The sequence below is a fragment of the Onychostoma macrolepis genome, chromosome 13 (genome assembly GCF_012432095.1).
Source record: "Onychostoma macrolepis isolate SWU-2019 chromosome 13, ASM1243209v1, whole genome shotgun sequence".
NCBI lineage: Eukaryota > Metazoa > Chordata > Actinopteri > Cypriniformes > Cyprinidae > Onychostoma > Onychostoma macrolepis.
In genome coordinates this window covers 6,077,234-6,097,063 of record NC_081167.1, presented here as the reverse complement: position 1 = coordinate 6,097,063, position 19,830 = coordinate 6,077,234, and the positions used below count along the sequence as shown (strand labels likewise).

Below are 19,830 nucleotides of genomic sequence, written 5' to 3'. Positions count from 1 at the left end.
TTGTTATATTATTTTCATGCAAAGTAAGTACATATCCACCACTTTTTCTAATTTCTGTAATAAAAAAACATAAATTTGTAACGCGTATTTTATTGATTTCTATTTAAATTTTTTTTAAAAACCTCATTGTATATACAGTATTTGTACTGAATGTATTTGTTTCATTACACTGTATTAAAATACTAATTAAAATCTAGTTACAACCATCTATATTATTATTGAATTATTGTTTATTATATTATATTTATGTATTATTAATCAAAATCTACATCTTTCCACCATATTGTCATAATTGAAATACATTTAATGACATTTTTTATTTACAGTATTTAAAATTTAGATATTTATTTTAATAAAAACAATGTGTAAATCATATTATTTAATGTTATCTAAAAAACACACACAAAAAATATAAACAAACCATGCTTTACAGTAATGACACTTTGATGGGAAATGAGTATAACTTAAAATAATTGCATTGCAGCATTTGTACTGAATGTTTATTACTAAACATAATAAATATATTGAATTTATGTATTATTAATCACAATCTACATTTCCCCACCAATTGTCATTGCTTTCCTGCCTTTTTCTGTTAAAATAGGCCTATATATAATTTTCATTTAGATACATTTATGTTATATGCGTTTTAATTGAAATGATATATATATACAATATTATATATTATTTAAAAGAAAATAAACCATGTTTTACAGTAATGAGAATCTGGTGGGAAATGACCATAAGGCACAATGCAATTTTTTTTTTTTTTTTTTTTAATGACCCCAAAAAATAGGCTTCATTTTTCTTATGCAATATATGTTTGTTTGTTTTCTTCATGTTTTGACAAGCAAGATTGTCCTGCCTGATTGCCATGGTAATATTTTCCTGCCTGTGGTCGGTTTCTATGCCGCGGCTCATGGCATCTTCTTGCTAAATGAGCAGAATTGGCATGATAAGAGAAGAAAAGAAAACAGGACTCTCAAAATGCTCTCACTCTTTGGGCTGCTGCGCTTCTGTTATCACCTGTCTGTTTAATTAGAGCCTGTATTAGGAAGACTTACAGCGCAACACGCAGGTCTGAAGCACCTCCTCAGGAAAGTGAAAGAGCAGGCCTTCATTCAAGCCGCTGTTTGACACACGTCTGTGAAGAGGAAGCTGTGTCGCTTATCAAAGCCAGCGCCATCATGTCACTTACCTGTCTACAGAGCAGGGAGTCCGATTTACTGCTCAATTACCCACCTTGCCCTGATCCTGCAGGGCTCCGAGACGGACAGGAGTTATTGCGCTTGAGAAGAGCTCTAACCTGGCTTCAATATATTAACCCCACTGAGACAGTTACACTGTGTAAAAGATCTGAACATCCGGGGTCACGGCATGGAAAATCAGCACCTTTTCCTGAGTCAAACGGAGAAGATTGACTGCTAACATATACCTTCCTCTTCACATGCTTTATGAAAAGATTTAGAGCAGACTTGTTGTCGCTCTATTTACTTCAGTAAATATTTCTTTTTAATAGGGTTGTTTTGAAAGTCGTAAATGTATGGATGCAAGTTTTAACTAAAGTCTTGAACTATTTTCATTTCCAAAATTATTACACAGAAAAAATATACAGATGATTTAACATGCAGTGAGGTTTGGGGGCATGTTGTCACATTGTATGGAGTAAGAGTCCCCAATGCAACCTGCCTTTGTTCTTTCTAATGCATTCAAAATCTCTTGCAATCCCGGGTCATTTTTGACCCAGTGGAACATGAGCTTATAAACGAGTCATAACTTATCATGAATGAATAAATGCACAAAAATGTCAAAGTTTTGGATGTTACTGTGTTATTACTTTGAACGTGAGCTTATAAAACAGTCATTACTTAACTAAAACCATATTTGTCTGATTAATAACCTCTCGTGAATGAGTAAATGTGCAAAAATGTAAAAGTTTTGGATGTTACTTGGTTTATTACTTGGAACGGTGGAGCGTGAGCTTATAAAACAGTCTACAGTGAGGTTTGGGGGCATGTTGTCACATTGTATGGCGTAAGATTCCCCAATTCAGCCTGCCTTTGTTCATTCAAAAACTCCCGGGTCATTTTTGACCCAGTGGAACATGAGCTTATAAACGAGTCATAACTTAATATTTTATTGACATATTCATGTCAAAGTTTTGGATGTTACTGTGTTATTTCTTGGAACCTGAGCTTATAAAAGAATTGGTAGCACTTTATTTTACAGTCCTGTTCCTCATGTACATACTATGTACTTATTAATGTTATTACAATAACTAGGTAATAACAAGGTACTAACCCTGAACCTACCCCTAAACCTAACCCTACCCCATTTAGTTACCTTATGTTACCAGTACTTTCTTAGGTAAGTACACTGTAAGTACACGTATCGTAAAATAAAGTGCAACGAAAGAATCATAACTAAAACCATATTTTGTCTGATCAATAACTTCTCATTAACAAGTCAATGCACAAAAAGTTTACATTTTGGATGTTACGGTGTTATTATTATGTTATAACTATATTTGCAGAAATACCTTGAAATAAACTGCATCAAAACCACTTTGATGCAAGAAAAAAATAAATGTTCTTCAATATTCACGAGAAATGTTATTTGAATAAATGTCATATGAAATTTAGAAGAACATAATCATCTCTATTGAAATTAAAAACAAACAAACAAACAAATGCAACATACAAATATCAAACTGTTCTTTTGGTCAACAAACATTAAAAAATTTGAAACTTTTTCATTTAAAATATTTACTATATATGGTCAATCAAACGTATTATGAATCTATATGAAAATGTGTCTGTGTGATTTTATACTACTATTTAAAAATGTGGTAAAAATATATGTTCAAGCATTAGTTATACTGTTAATCGTTTTAGTTTAGAGGACAAAAGTCACAATTGTATTCTAATTTAAAATGAGTTTGAGGAATGTATGGTGTCAGTAAGATTTTTAGATTCAAGATTCTTGATTTTATTTGTCACATACTATATTATATATATGATTAAATATATATATATATATATATATATATATATATGATCACATTATATATATAATACATAACCAGCAGTAAAAGTCTCTTATGGTACTGTATCTGATCAAAACTACAGTTAAAAAATAGTAATATTGCAAAATTTTGTTACATTGTAAAATAATTATTTTCTATTTTAAAATGTAATCATTGTAATATGCTGATTTGGTGCTCAAGAAATATTTATTATTATGATCAATGTTGACAACAGTTGTGCTGCTCAATATATTTGTGGAAACTGAGACATTCGTTTTTTCAGGATTATTTGATAAATAGAATATTTAAAAGAACAGCATTTATTTGAAACCTTTGTAACAAGTCTATAATGTCGCCTTTGATCAATTTAATACATTCTTACTGAAAAGTATTTTTTTTAGATTAGGGATCACTCACTATTAACTAGTTGCTTATTAGCATGCCTATAATTAACATATTGGCTATTTATTAGTACTTATAAAGCACATATTCTGCATTAAAATATTCTACATCCCTAATCCTACCCAATAGCTGAACTTAACAACTATTAATAAGCAGCAAATTAGGAGTTTATTGAGGCAAAAGTCAGGGTTAATTGTTTGTTAACGATGAGAATTTGACCTTAAAATAAAGTGTGACCGAAAGATCTTATTTATCCCAAACTTTTGAACAGTAACGTATATGAAAACAGAAATGCAGGTTAAGAAATGAAGATTAGCGTAGGTTCTTTTGAAGTGCTGGGTCGATGGCCGTCTGCCTGATCTCTAGACAGGCGTCTGCCTTTGCATTGAGGGCCAAAAATGTGCAAGCGAAATTAGCATGACTGTTGAAGAAAGAGAGAGGAAACTCTTGCCTGCGCTCACACTTTCCTTTCTCACCTCTCACCATCCGTCCCTTTAGGATCAAGGTAACACTTTCTATTCAAGCCAGAGCCGTAGAGAGCGACTATGTGAATCACTGACGATGCTAATGTGCCATCAAAGCAGGATCAAAGGCAATAACAGCCATGACTTCCACCATGAATTATCATAATGGACGCCTCACCTGAGAGCATCCTTCGAGACGGGCCGAGGGGTCACCGAGGAGCAGACGAGGAACGTAACCTCTGCTCCTGCGCTTTAACCTGGGCCGTCACGCATGTGATTGACGTAACATCACAGGAAGAGCGTGGCTGTTCAAGCCGCCATCTGTGTGGAATCAGAGCGTTCGCAGCTAAGTGTCGAAGCTAAGCCGGCTGTGGAGAGACGTTTCCATCGGGGGTCATAGGAAGCCCGTTCATCCCGCTGGTTTTAAAACGCACATGTAATTTGCAGTTCTTGAACGGGACGGGTACGAGCATGACTCTTGCTCAGGAGGGGGTGACTCCTGTGCTACCGAGGGTCTGTCTAGCTCCTGCTAAACGATCACAGTTGGACCCACGCGCGCCAGATGTTGCGATGAACGCGCCGTGCTTCCTATCGGCCTAAAACATATTTGCGAGAAACATAATAAGGGGTAACGATTGAGGGAAAAGACCACCAGTCCCTATTTTGAATTGCATAAATCTTTGGCAGATGAAAGCAGCAGGATTTTATCATTTGCCCTGTGTCATTATGGGTAATTGGGGCTTCAGGGTAGAAGAGAGGTCACATTCCTCGTCTCAGTGCGAATGTTTTGTAAAAGAATTGTGGTGCTGGAGTTATTTAGTATGTTTTCTGTTTTATCCTGTTTACTGACCTTACATAAGTGAAGAGGTTCAGAATGTTTAGACTGTGAAAACAAGTATGATATGCTGAAAACTTGCTCTAAACATAGACAAGACCAGACAAGACTGTTTTGACAACATTTGTTTAGCAGTTTGCATATCTGCATCACATATTCAGTCCAAAAACCTTGAATGAGAAAATATATTGTTCATAATCACATACAAGAGTATAACTATTACATGTAACATCAACTTCACTTTTAGGGTGTCTAAATTCACCCTACCCCACTTAAAAAAATAAAAATAAATAAATAAAAATAAAATAAAATACTTCATTTTAATAATCATATTTTATTTCAATATTTATTTCTTTACTAGAAATATTTTTTATTGTATGTAAATAAAAATAATAATTATATTTCATTTTAATCTTTATATTTTATTTATATTATATATATATATTATATTTTATTTATATTATATATATATATATATATATATATATATATATATATTATATTTTATTTATTTATTCATCCATGTATCAGAAATAATAATATTTTAAGGGTTTGTTTTGTTTGGCCATTTTTTTATTTTACTATAATCTTTAAAACATTAGATATACTCACTATGATAATCTTTGTTTAATTATATCATTATATATCTTTAGATTTTATTTGTTATCATAATCATATTTATTTATCTATTTAATATAAATAATCATTACATTTCATTACAATTATATTTTTATTTATGTCCTTTCTTTCTATAGAAATAATTCTGATGTAAGAGTTTTGTTTTGTTTGGCCATGGCACAGAATAAAATGCAGCTGACCATATAAACAGAGATGAAAATTCTATCATTAATTACTCACCCTCATGCTTTGGGGAAAAAAGGAAGAAGATATATTTTGAAAAATAAAAGATTCAACTTGAACTGCTTTCCCATGCAGTAAAATCTCTGGACCTATTAACTTTCACTGTAGGGGGGAGAATTTTTGGGCAAACTATCCCTTTAACACCAAGCATAAGCTTTTGCCAATTTATGGCACTGATAATTCAAACGACAAGCTTTCATTCTGTGATGACTAGCGCCCACTTACCTTTATTTCGTAAATCAGTCTGCTGGACAAACTTTCTGTCAACTAATTAATATTCACAAGCCACTTCATCCCTGATCACATATTCATGTCAAAGTGTCTCATATGCTAGTCAGTCATCAGCAGTGATGGCCTAACTTCATGTGTAGAAAACTGCTAGCGCCTGTTTATAAAACACAGCTGCTAAGTAAACACTTTTCTGCAAGAAGCTATGCTAATCTTTAAGCAGTAATGCTTATTTAAAGCAGCGGGGTTTGAGTCTGTTCCAGAGTCTTCAGGAACAAAGCTCCCCAAATGTCAAGAGGGGTGCTGCTGAAAAGAAACGATAATAAGAGGCTGTCCAAGGCTCTGCAGGGCTTTGTCCTCTTTTATTGTCCTTTATTGCGCCATTGGTTACCCTTAGAGTCTCACCCTGAAATACATTTGACTCATCACCAACAAAGTTGCTCAAATGTGGGGGAAAGTAAAGCTGGTTTGGATGTGTTTGCTGCTGGACGCTGGGGAGGGGCTGACCACCGCATGCAATCTGTGGGGTTTTCTTCTCCTCCTTTTGTTTTGTGACATGAGGTTTTGCAGCAACGACTGGACCAACAGGCTCCAGTAAATCACAACTGAGCTAAATTTAATGCTCAGTTTGTCTGGGGACGCATGTGTGCCCGAGTAAGACTGCTTTCCTGCGGGAAAAATAAAACCAAGAGAGAGAAAAAGAGTTTTAAAGAGGAGCTGTCATTCACTGCTACTGTCTGTGCATCAGCTTTCCAGTTGAATGAAGTTGTGTGCCAGAGAAATCTGGGACTGATGCTGAGGAAAATACACACACACATGCTCATTATTAATAATACTATAAAAAGAAACATCTACCATCTCTGACTACTCGGAAATAAAATACATACATTCTCATATGAAAAAGAAGTAGGGCCTACACTTCCACTAGCATAACTTTAAAATAAGTACTTATTATGGTAAAGATATACTTAAGTGTGAACTGAATGTGCTCTTAAATGCATGCAATCAATAATTAAATAAGAATGTTTTACATCGCAATGCATTTGCTTAATAATCTAATACTTGTGTAATACTTGTGCTGATATAGTGCCACATCACACTTTCTCACAAAATATGTGAATTTCATAGCATTTTTGCTTCCGACAGTCATTTGTAAGGTGAAAAAGTCTTGTATTACTCCTTAATCAGCAGAAGAACTATCTTCATTTGAGCCAGCTAACAATTCTCAGCTGATTTTCGCATGTATGAATGATTCTGAAGACATTATGAATTCTGATTCCTATCCTGATTTCAGGTTTGATTTCTGATCAGTGACAGAAGAAAATACAAAAAATAACCCAGATGTTTTCTGATACATCTGGGGTATTTACAGATTTTGTGGATTCTTCTTCCAAAAAACAACAAACAAACAAACAGTTTTTACTGATATTTTTGAACTTAGTATTATCGAATTAGGTAATATTAGGCCTTTTGTGCAAATCAGCAGAATTTAAATAAAATTATATTTCTAATTACACCTTTGCTATGATGAAGTTGCAATTTAGTGCATTTAAAAAATATGAACTATAAATGTAATATCTAATAAAACACTACAGTTATAATTATAAAGAGGTACTTAATATGTGACTCTGGACCACAAAACCAGTCTTAAGTGTCAATTTTCCAAATTGAGATTTATACATCATCTGACCGCTGAATAAATAAGCTTTCCATTGATGTATGGTTTGTTAGGATCGGACAATATTTGGCCGAGATACAACTATTTGAAAATCTGGAATCTGAGGGTGCAAAAAAAAATCTAAATATTGAGAAAATCGCCTTTAAAGTTGTCCAAAGGAATTCTTAGCAATGCATTTTACTAATCAAAAACGACGTTTTGATATATTTACAGTAGTAAATTTACAAAATATCTTCTTGGAATATGATTTTTACTTAATATCCTAATGATTTTTGGCATAAAAGGAAAATCTATAATTTTGACCCATACAGTGTATTTTTGGCTATTGCTACAAATATACCCCAGCGACTTAAGACTGGTTTTGTGGTCCAGGGTCACATATGTGATTTTGTATGTTAAAAATAAGTGTACTTCTTTAAAGCACAAACAAAAGATTATTTTAAATTATTAACCTCATTTAAGCTAAGAAGTGTAAAGCTAACAAATCAAGCGTTAGCGTTAGTTCTGGCAGGTCACGTCAGTCAAGCTTGCATCTACCTAGAGGAATACAACACCGATCACTGCATAAGGTCTGTTCAGTATTATTCAGCAGCTTTATTGCTTGCTCAGGAACAAATTACCCTCCTCCATCCCCAGCTCCTCCTTTCGTCACAGTCAGGACTTGGCTTTCTGATATTCCTCACTTTCCCAAACCAGACTCCTTTTATCTTGAATAAAGTTGTTACACTAAATTGTGATCGAGAACATTAATGATATCTGCTACATTTATGTTGGTTCAGTTCTGTTTACCCTATAGGGAGTTATCACTGCTCTCTCGCTGCTCGTTCATGTTAGGCTACATGAATGGGCAGAGAGTTTTTGCCCAGAACAGAATCATAATGCCAGTCCAAACTGTATGTAAAGTGTCAATCATCTTTGATGACAGTGGTCCTGACAGAACTGTATTTCTAAAATACCACAGATCAATGTTGCCAATGAGGTACTAGACAGAAAGCAGGCTGAACTCGAACCTGTCGCTCCTGCATGAGGTCCAGTGCTCTGCATGTCTGTAGCATGTATGCTAACTGCAACGCTACTACTCTGACCAAACATCTAGATCCGGGTCTTTTTGCTCTCGTAACCTGGTTTTTGACTTCCAGCAGAGAGTCTGTGCCACAATGCAGCTTATTCTGGCCAAGTGCCACCCATTTAGACAGGAAGAAACCATTTGACTGAGATGCAAAGTGATCAATCACAGCTCTTATTGTTCACGTTTATAAAGTGAACAAACTCCACCGTTAGCCAACACCTATTAGACATAAATCAGTGCGCTACTAACACATTTCGTACAGTGACACAATCTATGATTTTCTACTGAGTTTGTCACGAAGTGAGCACGACACAGACAGGAAGAGACCGCCCTTCCCTCTCTGCGTGTCCACTTGCTCAATCCATCGTCCTCTTAACTCATGGTGGCTGTACTGATTTAGAGCATTTATGAAATGTTATGACTCCACACATTATGGCAGCACAATATTCAGAAAGTTTATTGATTTTAGGTGAAACTAAAGCATAGCACTTATCCAACATTTATGATATTACAACGATTTTGCTGGCAACACATTTCTTGTATAAATTAAGCAACACTATGTTCGTTTACATCATCAGAATCGGAATGAATTTTCATCAGTCGGAATGAATGCAATCTGATTTTAGATATTTAAAGTTCTCTTTATAGATACCCTAAACATTCCAATTGGATTCCAATAAAAACTTGTACAGGATTCTAATTAGAATTTCTGTTTTTGGAACCATTCCTATAAGATTCCTATCTAGGACGTTCTGTTCAAATGATCTGGTTCTTATCCTGTTCATTTTCTGCACAGCAGCTTGTTTACTGAGACAATGTACATAAAAGAGAATGATTTAAATAGGACACCAATGGATCCCAGTTAAAAAACAAAACAAAACAACAACAACAACAACAACAAACTTGTCTCAAGTCCTATAAGAATCTCATTGGACTGGTTCCAAATTATGATAGAAATTCTAATTAGAACAATTTTCTTATTGAAATCCTTTAGGATTTTTTGACAAGTTTCCTACAGTCTTTGTAATTAGACTGCATGAGAATTGTAAGACAGCATAAAAACTTATAGCATTAAATTTACAAATTTCATGATTTAAACTGACATTAAATATATGAAAAAAAAAAAAAACACACAAAAAAAAACCCACATGGCTTAAAGTTCAGTTTGATTGTGAACTGGTACAAACTGTCCATTTCAATTAATTTGTCATGTATTTGTGAAAAATATAAGTAAATAGGTAAATGTTGTTTATTGTTATTTTTTTTCAAATTGGCTTATATTATTGAAAATGATTTAAAATAAATCTTCATGTTCATTTACTGAAAACAGTAGATTTTTACTGTATTTTACATTAAATTATTTGAATTTACTAGGTCTGTTACATTAAAATCCTCTTTAAACCATTTCAAAGGAAATAATATAAATATCGAGATATGTAAAGAATATTGTTAAAATGTAAAGAAATAAGTTTTGTTTCTCTACAAAATAAGTCTGTTCAAACATTCTTATTTTTTCACTCTATTGATGAGTTTGCGGTTTTCAGTTAGCAAGTTCCTATGACTGGTTAAAGTACTTTTGTTTAATGCAACAAAAAGTACTTGTTTAGTCTGTTTCCCATCTCAGATGCCATGGAGAACCGTTGCAGTTGAGCCGTTGAGTCCTGATTACTGATAAACGTCTGAAAACATTTCCCGGTATAGGCTTGTACAGCTTTAGTATCACGCTTTATAGTTGAAGGCTGACATATGGCCAACAGGTCCTCAACAGTCCTATGTGTGTGTGTGTGTGTCTTGCTCAGGTATTATCAGTTGAGTTGTAAAGCAGCAGAAAGGTTGCGACCAAAGTCAGTGAGGTTCAGTTTCAGCGCTCACTAACTTCTCTCTCAGCTCTTTTGTGTGGGTTTGTTTTGCTCCTCCTCATAGAGTGGAGGCGGTTGTGCGTAGAGTCATCAGACACCGTCAGCGTCTGTGCTGTAGACAGTAGCTTTACAAAGAGCCCTTCATTGAGGACGGCCTTCTTTACAATGGCAGGCGGTTGGTCTGTGCACCTGGGAGTCATGGGAGTACAAAGTGATGTCATAAAATTCAATCAGTAACAGCACAGATGCACAGCGCTCGGACCAACATCAACGACAACTTCCTGTAGGACTGTTATTACCGTTGAGGGGATCCTGTATGGTCAGCCAGTCATAATCACAAAATAAAACCAACTTTGTTTGCCAAAGAAATGAATAATGGACATGAAATACTGATGTGAGGTGAAGTTATTTTGTGAGAAGAAAGTAAGCATGGATTGTCGTGACAAATAGGAAGTCGGTTGCTTCGGGCAACTGAGCATCAATATTAGATTGCATGAAAATTGCAATCTAATATTTAAAAATTTCTTACATTCTTATGATTTCAAAGTTGACATTAAAAATATGAAAGCAAGATTTACATGAGATAAAGACTTTTTATGAATCAGTAGAGAAACAGTAATTTTTTTTCATGTATTCAAATATTTTGTAAAAATAAATGAAGGTAAATGTTGCTTACTAAGGAATAATTGATGACGGGCCGTTGAATAATTAGAAAATAAATGCACACCCGAGGTGGTGATGGGGTCACTATGCGAATCGGACAAAATAAAATGTAATTTTACGGCAAAAACACAGTAATAATTTGTTGTTTTTATCTTGCTGTTTTCTATATTTATTTGCTTGGTCAGTTTCGTTGAGGGTTTTTTTTTTTTTTGCTGTTGCAGGCTGTAAGGGCCTTTGAAATAACTGAAATTGTTTGGCGAAGTGATATGAACATGTAATACGGTCAACACCTGCCTGGAACTATTTAGCTGTGCGTTTCCCTGAAAATAACTGCACACCTTAGAACGTTCCTCAGCCAATCAGATTCAAGCATTCAACAGCTACATATTATAATATTATTTATTTTAAGATTAATTGAAAATGATTTAAAATAATTGTTATATTCACTTACTTCTATTCATTAATTAAAGGCATGCTGTAATTATTTTGAAGCAGATTTTTACTGTATTTAAAATTAAACAGTTTGAATTTATTTGCCTACAAGGTTGGTTTTGTTGAAATTAGGATTCCTCTGATTGGAAAAAAAACAAAATCCACCAATATCCAAAAACGGATTGCGGAACTTTGCAATCAGCCAATCAGAGTCAAGTATTCCAGAGAGCTGGGTGCTGATAGGTCTTTTATTTGTTTGCTTAATACTGGAATTACTGCAATTACGAATTACTCATTACTAGCAAAAAACATTCACATGCATGTCAAATTTGTACAAACATCCACATCAAGTGTTTTGATTCTGCAACATCCATAACATTTATAACTGTTTAAGTGCTCACCAAGATTTTTATTTACTTAGGAGCAATTACACATTTTCAACTAGTAAAATTCATGAACTTACAAATTTGAACAATTTTTTTTTTTTTTTTACTTTATCAGCTGATTGTCATGTAACAACCAAAATGGCAGCAGCCTCAAGAGTTAAAGGCAGTTAATATTCATACCGTATCATATTTAGTGTCACACTTTGTTCTCAGCAAAAATGTATTTATGTTTTAAAAAGGCTGTTGCAAAATCTAAACATTTGATGTTGTTTGTTCGGTTGCCTCAACTGCTGTGATCGACTCAAGAGGGGTCAGTTGGACTGGTGCAGCACACACAGGTCAACAACAACAAACCTTTACGTGACCCTGTCGTGAGACGCGTTCCTCTGCACACACATGAAGGGGGAAAAGGAAACTCTTTCCAGGGTCCGTTCCCTGAATGGGCCGATCGCCGTGGCAACAGGATCACTTCATCAGTGGAAGTGAACAGATGGTGGGTGTGCAGCAGGCAACATATGTTCCAATGAGCCGAGGCCATTACTACAGATGGAGGGTGGGAAGGAGGCCGGCTCTGAAACATAACCTGACATTTCCTCCTCATTTGGCAGCGCATTGTTACGTATTACAAAGAGAGATTAGCCTGAAGCAGTGAATAGCAGCGCAAAATCTCTTTAAAGGCAAATTACTAAGAGTCCCTTGCATTTCTTCACACACTTTACTTAACCAAGCTAGGCGAACGGGCCGTATTTCATGTGGTGGTCTGGGACAGAGGAGGGCCGTGCTGTTCACTGATATACAGCTCTCTTGTTCCCCTTGAGAGATTTTATGCCACTTCTGAGGAGGTGGGGATGCTTCTGCATGTCTTGGCTTGACATGCCTCCACAGACAGAAACAGGTCACTGCTGCAACAGCAGCATCCAAAAAAACCCTAAGTTTAAACACAAAAACTGACCATACATACTTCTTTAAAGGGATAATTCAGCCAAAAATGCACCCTCATGTCATCAAACCTGTATGACTTTCTTCTGCAGAACACAAAAGTTTTTGAAGGATGGTGCTGAATGTTACCACTGGCAAACCAATCCCGTCCAAAAACAACCCTGTGTAACTTTCTTCTGCAGAACATAAAAGAAGACATTTTGAAGAATGTTGTTAACCAAAACGTTTTGGTTACCACTCACGGCAAATATATCGACAAAAAAAATCCAATCCCATCAAAAACAAAACAAATGCAAAGCAAAACGTTTTGTTTACTACTGGCTGCCATTATATGGACAAAACAATACAATCAAAAACAAAACAAATGTTGTAGCACTTTATTTTACAGTTCTGTTCCTCGCGCATACTATGTACTTATTATAGTAATTGCAATAACTAGGTAATATTAACCCTGAACCTACCCCTACTCCATGTAGTTACATTGTATTTCCAGTACTTTCTTAGGTAAGTACACTGTAAGTACATGTAAGTGCATGTTCTGTAAAAGAAAGCGCAACTACAAATGTTGTCAAACAAGTATGGTTTTCTTGTGCAGAACACAAAAGCACTAAAGATATTGAACACTTTATTTTTAACGTGTCCTTGTTACACGTTACATGTACTATTATAATAACAATTAATTATGCATAAATACATGCAAGTAACCCTAAGCCAAACCCTAATCCTTACCCTAACCATACAGTAAGTACATGTAGTTAATTAATATTACTCAGTACTTAAATGTATAATTACCCTGTAACAAGTGTAACTAAGATATTTTGAATAATGTTGGTAACCAAAACGTTTTGGTAATCACTGACTGCCAATATATGGACAAAACAATCCAATCACAAAACACAAAACAAAACAACAAATGTTGTCAAACATGTATGTTTTCTTCTGCAGAACACAAAAGATATTTTGAAGAATGTTGTTAAGTAAAAAAGTAATGACTACCATAACATGGACAATCCAATTCAAAACAAAACAAAAATAAACAAAACAAAACTTTCTTCTGCAGAACATAAAAGAAGATATTTTGAAGAATGTTGTTAAGTAAAAAGTAATGACTACCATAACATGAACAATCCAATTCAAAACAAAACAAAAATAAACAAAACAAAACTTTCTTCTGCAGAACATAAAAGAAGATATTTTAAAGAATGTTGGTACCCAAAATGTTTTGGTTACCACTGACTGTTGTAATGTGGACAAAACAAAAAACAAACAAACCAATCCCAAACAAAACACATTTCTCAAGTCACAACTCAAAATATCTTCTTTTTTTTTTGTTCCACAGATGAAAGTAACTCGTACAGGTTCAGATCTACATGAGGGTAAATGATGACAGAATGTTGTTCCAAACTTCTGCTGTTATTTTTATGGTGGAACACAAAAGGAAAAATTCTGAAATCTCATTTAAATTCAGATTCAAAGTCTGTCACTGATGTCATTGAATCTATAATGCCACTGGTACTTGCATTTGTTGTAAGCAAACATGAAACGGAAAATGCAATATGAAGAATGAAATTTCAACTTAACTGGTCCAGACATAAAGCTATTGAATCAAACAAAATGATTCCATGGTAACAATGACGTCTTTGATCCCTCTCTAGAATTCTGAAGTAACAATGTGGGTAAGAAGTACTTATTCAAATTTGACAATTTATTAATTTGACAAATTCCATGAAGGCTGTTCCAACAGAATTTTCGGTCCCACTTTATATTAGGTGGCCTTAACTACTGTCATTAGGTACAATGTAGGTACAATGTACTTATTGTGTACATACATGTCCTTACATTGTACTTATATTATTAATGATACCTTTATGTAATTACATCTGTAATTACGTATTTATAATTACACTGTTGACTCATCCCTTACACCTTAACCCACCTTATTTTCAATAAGAAAATTTCTGATCACATGGATTCCAACTGAGATGACTGGATTTCACAGAAATACGCCATGAATGTAACCAGTACGTTACCTAACCTTACCTTAATGTAACATTGTGCAATATATATTGACAAAAACATAAACAGTAATGCTACAAAGTTCATTATAAATTTACGTATAACAAACATACGTTTTTTTAAGAAAGACGACATTAGATATTGTAAGGTCTCTCTTAATGTTATGGACAGTGTAGCTTTTCACCACAAGGTCTGCTATTAAACATTTTTTTTTTCTAAGTTAAAGAATGAAGTTCAAATCACAGTAACTTTTTTTATTGCCACAACTAACTATTGTTCTCTACATTGGCATGTTGATATAAGACGTCAGTAAGAAACAAACAGATCTATATGAAAGTTTGTAAGCATTAGTCATGAGAATCGCACGCAGAGTTTTGCACCTAGTCCAAAAACAAAATAACTAACAACACCAAAAATAAAAAGTGTTATTTTTTTCCAGTAGTTGTCTATTTTTCTTGCCTTGGTTTGTATCTTGGTGTGAGTCCACATACAATTACGGCGAGAGTAAATCTGGGGCCAGTTCCTGAGTTTTACAGTCCTCTATTCATAGCTGCTGCCGTAAATATCAGCGGCTGTATATGTGTTCAGTACACCTCAGTATTTTTAGACTCATGCAAAGCCATTTTCTGCATTTTAAGCAGTGGTCTCTCAAGAAAGATAAGTTCCCACAGTGAATCATAACACTACCTGATGCTGCAGTAATATTAGACTGCTGTTTTTATTTTTTGGGTCAGGAAGCAATTACAGATCTTCGGAGACAGTGACATTGGGTCATTTTTAACTACGGAACAACTTTATGTTTTGACTCAGAAACCAAAAGTCGCGGGAGGGTGGTTATTACAGAAAACAGATCTAACAATCTGTAATTATCATCATTACCACCATCATCAAGCAGACATTTCTATGTCCTCGTGGTGTACGATTACATTATTATCATGAAACACAACAGGTTTGGTTTAGGGGTTCTAGCCCCCCCAATTGAAACTTGAGTCCAAAACAAACAGTTTATAGTGTCATAAGAAATACTTATACTTGTTATACACTACTTTTCAAAAGTTTTTTTTTAATGCTTTTATTCATCAAGGATGCATTAAATTGATCAAAAGTGACAGTAAAAATTTTTCTATTCATCAAAGAATCCTGAAAAATCACTATTTCCACAAAATATGAATCAGCAGCACAACTTTTTTTAACATTAATAATAATAATAAATGTTTCTTGAGCAACAAATCAGCATATTAGAATGATCCCTGAAGGATCATGTGACACTGAAGACTGCAGTAATGATGCTGAAAATACAGCACAGGAATAAATTACATTTAAAAAAAAAATATTCAAATACAAAACGGGTATTTGAAACTTATAATATTTAAAATAAATGCAGTCTTGGTGAGCATAAGTAACTTCTTCAAATAAAATAAACCTTACTCTCCCCAAACTTTTGAACGGTAGTGTAGTTTTATTATAATACATTTTATTATAAATTCACTTGTCAAGTATATATATGTATGTGATTTTAAATGTTTTAAAAATGTAAGAGAAAGATTGCAGCATGAAAACTCCTTACAGAAACTGCTTTAGAAAAGTGAGTTGACTGCAGCTGAAAGTCATTTTATTATTCACACACTGACCAAAACCAAAACTTCACAGAAAGTAGAAATTTTCTGCGGCCGCTGTTTATTTGGGGACTACAAAATGTCTAAATAAAATGCCCCCAGTACTCTGTCACAGCCAAGACGGTTTTCCGCAAAACGGACCCCAGACTCAAAAGTGCAGCCCCGCCTGCCCTCAATTCCACAAGCAGAGAGTGAATATGTGAGGGACAGAGCGCCAGATAATTGTTGGCTCCATCATGCCTGCTTTCCCTCCCTCCGTCTCTCTCGTGCTCTGTGAAGGAAACTGTGTTGACAGCGTGCCAAAGTCTGGCTTCTTGTGGCAGCGTGTGTCCCCACCTCCACCCCACAGCGCCTGCTGCAGAACAAACGCTCTGTTCCCCACCCTCAACGGGCCGGCACCCAATCACCCTCACGCTAACTCCAGCGTCAGCCCGCGGAGCTCTGACCACACGGCCATGAGAATAGAGGCTATATTTACCATTAGCACACACATACACACACACACGCTATAATTAAACAGATGAAAAGGACAATGTGTTGTAGTGAGTGTTGCTAATCTAGTGGTTTTATTTATTTAGTTTAAAAAAGCACTGGATACACAATTGGCACCCGGTCGTGCCAGGACTGAGCAAACAGATTTAGAATCAAAGCAAAACGCTGCACAGGAAATGATTCTGTATGCTTATAAATAACTTCATTCAGAGTTACATTTGCATAGAAACATCCCAGCCCATTTCACTGAAGCACGACAGCCGGGTTCTGGAAATAAAGAATCATGTTCATTTTCTCTGTAAGGAAACCGATGTTTAGCGATAACATATAACCTATTTGACAGAGTTAAACCAAGTTCAGGCAATGATTTTTATGTTTTTAAAAGAAGTCTCTATGCTCACCAAGGCTGCATTATTTGATTTTAAAAAATGCAGTAAAAACAGTAATACTGTAAAATATTATTACAATTTTATATAACTGTTTTCAATTTTAATATATTTTAAAATGTAATTTATTCCTATTCCTTTTTATTCATTTTTTCCATTCATATTTTGTACTTTACTGATGGTTTCACAGTTTTCAATTTCCAATGATCCCCTACTGTCGATTTCAAATGCTTTTCAACTGCCAAAGGTTCGTCAATCAGCACTTTGTTTTGCATGAGTAAATCTGTCGCCTCCATTTCCTGCTGTGCCTATATGCTCTTGCCATGCCTAGCCGAGTCACGTGTTTGTCTAGTACTGTTTTTCATTCCTGCGGCTTTCATTCTCTGTAGATAAGGGGAAGAGCTGTGCTTTGACCACTTAAGCTGTGGAACTTTCTCCATATCCTATTTCCGCTCTGGGGTGTTTAACAATACCTAGCAGAGGCACTGTTTCACAGCCAGGGCAAAGAGGGGAACAGACCAAGAAAAACTCATTGTCTGGATAGCAATAAATTAATTTACAGAGTTTCTGCATTGGGACAAGAGTTTCATCATAATCAGATTAATAAATCACAAGGAAAATGGAAAATGTGCCCTTAGACCTTGGCTGAAGATGAAAATTCAACGGACATGTAATACGCCGAATCCATGCAATATTTTAGGCAGATTTTAATGTTTGCATGACATAAAATACTGCATGAACTGTAATACTAGAACTTTTAGCCATGATGGACATGAAACAGAGTATCAAAAGTACATTTTGGTCACGATATGCCAGAACCACAACCGCAACTTTTGATGAAATGACACGCACATTATCATTAACAATTTTTAAAAGAAAATGACTGCTTGAAAATCTAGAATCTGAATGTGTTGAGGGAGACAAATAATCTTTGTAATTGTGAACAACTGGAGTCAACGCCAAACCAGCAGTTGAAAGGTAAGAGATCATCTGAGACTAATTAGGGTCTGAGCAGAATGAATGGGTTTGGCACACAGTTTAGGAAGCTTCCATTTTGGTCACTGATTCATATCATCCACATGGAAGGCGGAAAAAAGACTGTAATCTCACTATACAATATAATTGTGAGGGCTTTCAAGGATATCACTGAACAAAGTTTGTCCTATGTGACTGTTAAAAATGCATATTCATGTACAATTTGATGTTTTTGAGTGATTTTTACTGATACTGCAGACACATCTGTCAAAAACATCTGCAGGCAAAACAAAAGTGCAGAATCTAAATTAAGGCAAGCAAGAACATGGACATGAACATTCACATCTGAGAATGAAATGCTTTGTTCTGTGGGTGACAATTATTTCCACAAGAGCCTAGTAATTCATTTCTCATCAGTCAGTGTTGTTTAGTTTTGAGACCGGGGCCATCTATAACAAAAGAAAAGTCATTTTAGTTGTCAGTGCTGATTAGAAGTAAATTGTTAATTCTACAAATAATGGCATGCTGTAAACTACACAAGCACAGCTTGTCATGAAAAACTTTGACGTAGGCTTGACAAAAACATGTCTGTAAGTTTTAAAAGATGGATGGACGGATGGGTGGACGGACGGACGGAGGGACAGACAGACAGACAGACAGACCGACAGTTAGAGACAGACAGACAGACAGATCGATAGACATCAACTCAATTCAACAATTCAGTTAAGACACGCAAAAGTTAAAGAAATTGGAAAAATAACCCAGGAATACTTCCATGATTGGCAGATCAAAGTAGCACAAATTAACAAATTGAAGTACTTCTACAGATTAAAGACTGGTTATCAATTGGCACTTTACTTGATCAAAATTAAAGACTGCGGTCAGAGAAAGCTTCTGACGAAGTATCGTCTGAGTGAGCACAGTCTGAGTGTGGAGACGGGTCGACACAAGCAGAGCTGGAGATCCAGAGCTCACACTGTGTTCTCACTGCACAGAGGACGAGCTGCACTTCCTCACGGAGTGTAGCAAATATAAAAACATTAGAGACACTTATTTTACCCAAATAGCTCAAATTGTGCCTGAATTCCAGCAAGCGAGCCACATAGACAAACTTTGTTATATATTGGCAGAGTAAGAAAAGTGTATCCACCTAGCAGCGCAGTATGTATCCTCCTGCCATATTACGAGGGACAAAGGCTAAACCCTCTTTTCTTTATCAATGCTCTCTGTAAATATTTACCTTGTATTTGCTATTTTTTTGTTTGTTAGTTTTGTGTGTGTGTGTGTGTGTGTGTATATATGTTATATGTGATAATATATGTACAATCTGCCCATGAATAAGTTTTATTTATTTTTTTAAAGGGGTCATATGATGCAATTTCAAGTTTTCCTTTCTCTTTGGAGTGTTACAAGCTGTTTGTGCATAGATAAGATCCCTGAAGTTGCAAAGACTAAAGTCTCAAAACCAAAGAGATATTCTTTATAAAAGTTAAGACTCGACCAC

At 35.0% G+C, this 19,830-nt stretch overlaps 1 protein-coding gene across 3 annotated transcripts in view; it reads right to left on the bottom strand.

The window, feature by feature from the left end:
• Positions 1 to 6,364: 6,364 nt before the first annotated feature.
• Positions 6,365 to 19,830, bottom strand: part of fam120b (family with sequence similarity 120 member B) — a 38,465-nt gene continuing 24,999 nt past the window's right edge. Inside the window, exon 11 of one of the 3 annotated variants that reach the window (XM_058796316.1) lies at positions 6,365 to 6,483. In XM_058796316.1, the coding sequence (XP_058652299.1) occupies positions 6,432 to 6,483 (52 nt within the window). In that variant the 3' untranslated portion in view covers positions 6,365 to 6,431. Of the gene's footprint in view, positions 6,484 to 15,129; positions 18,776 to 19,830 lie in introns of those variants that run through there. The other 2 variants (XR_009273982.1, XM_058796317.1) reach the window with 2 other exon arrangements.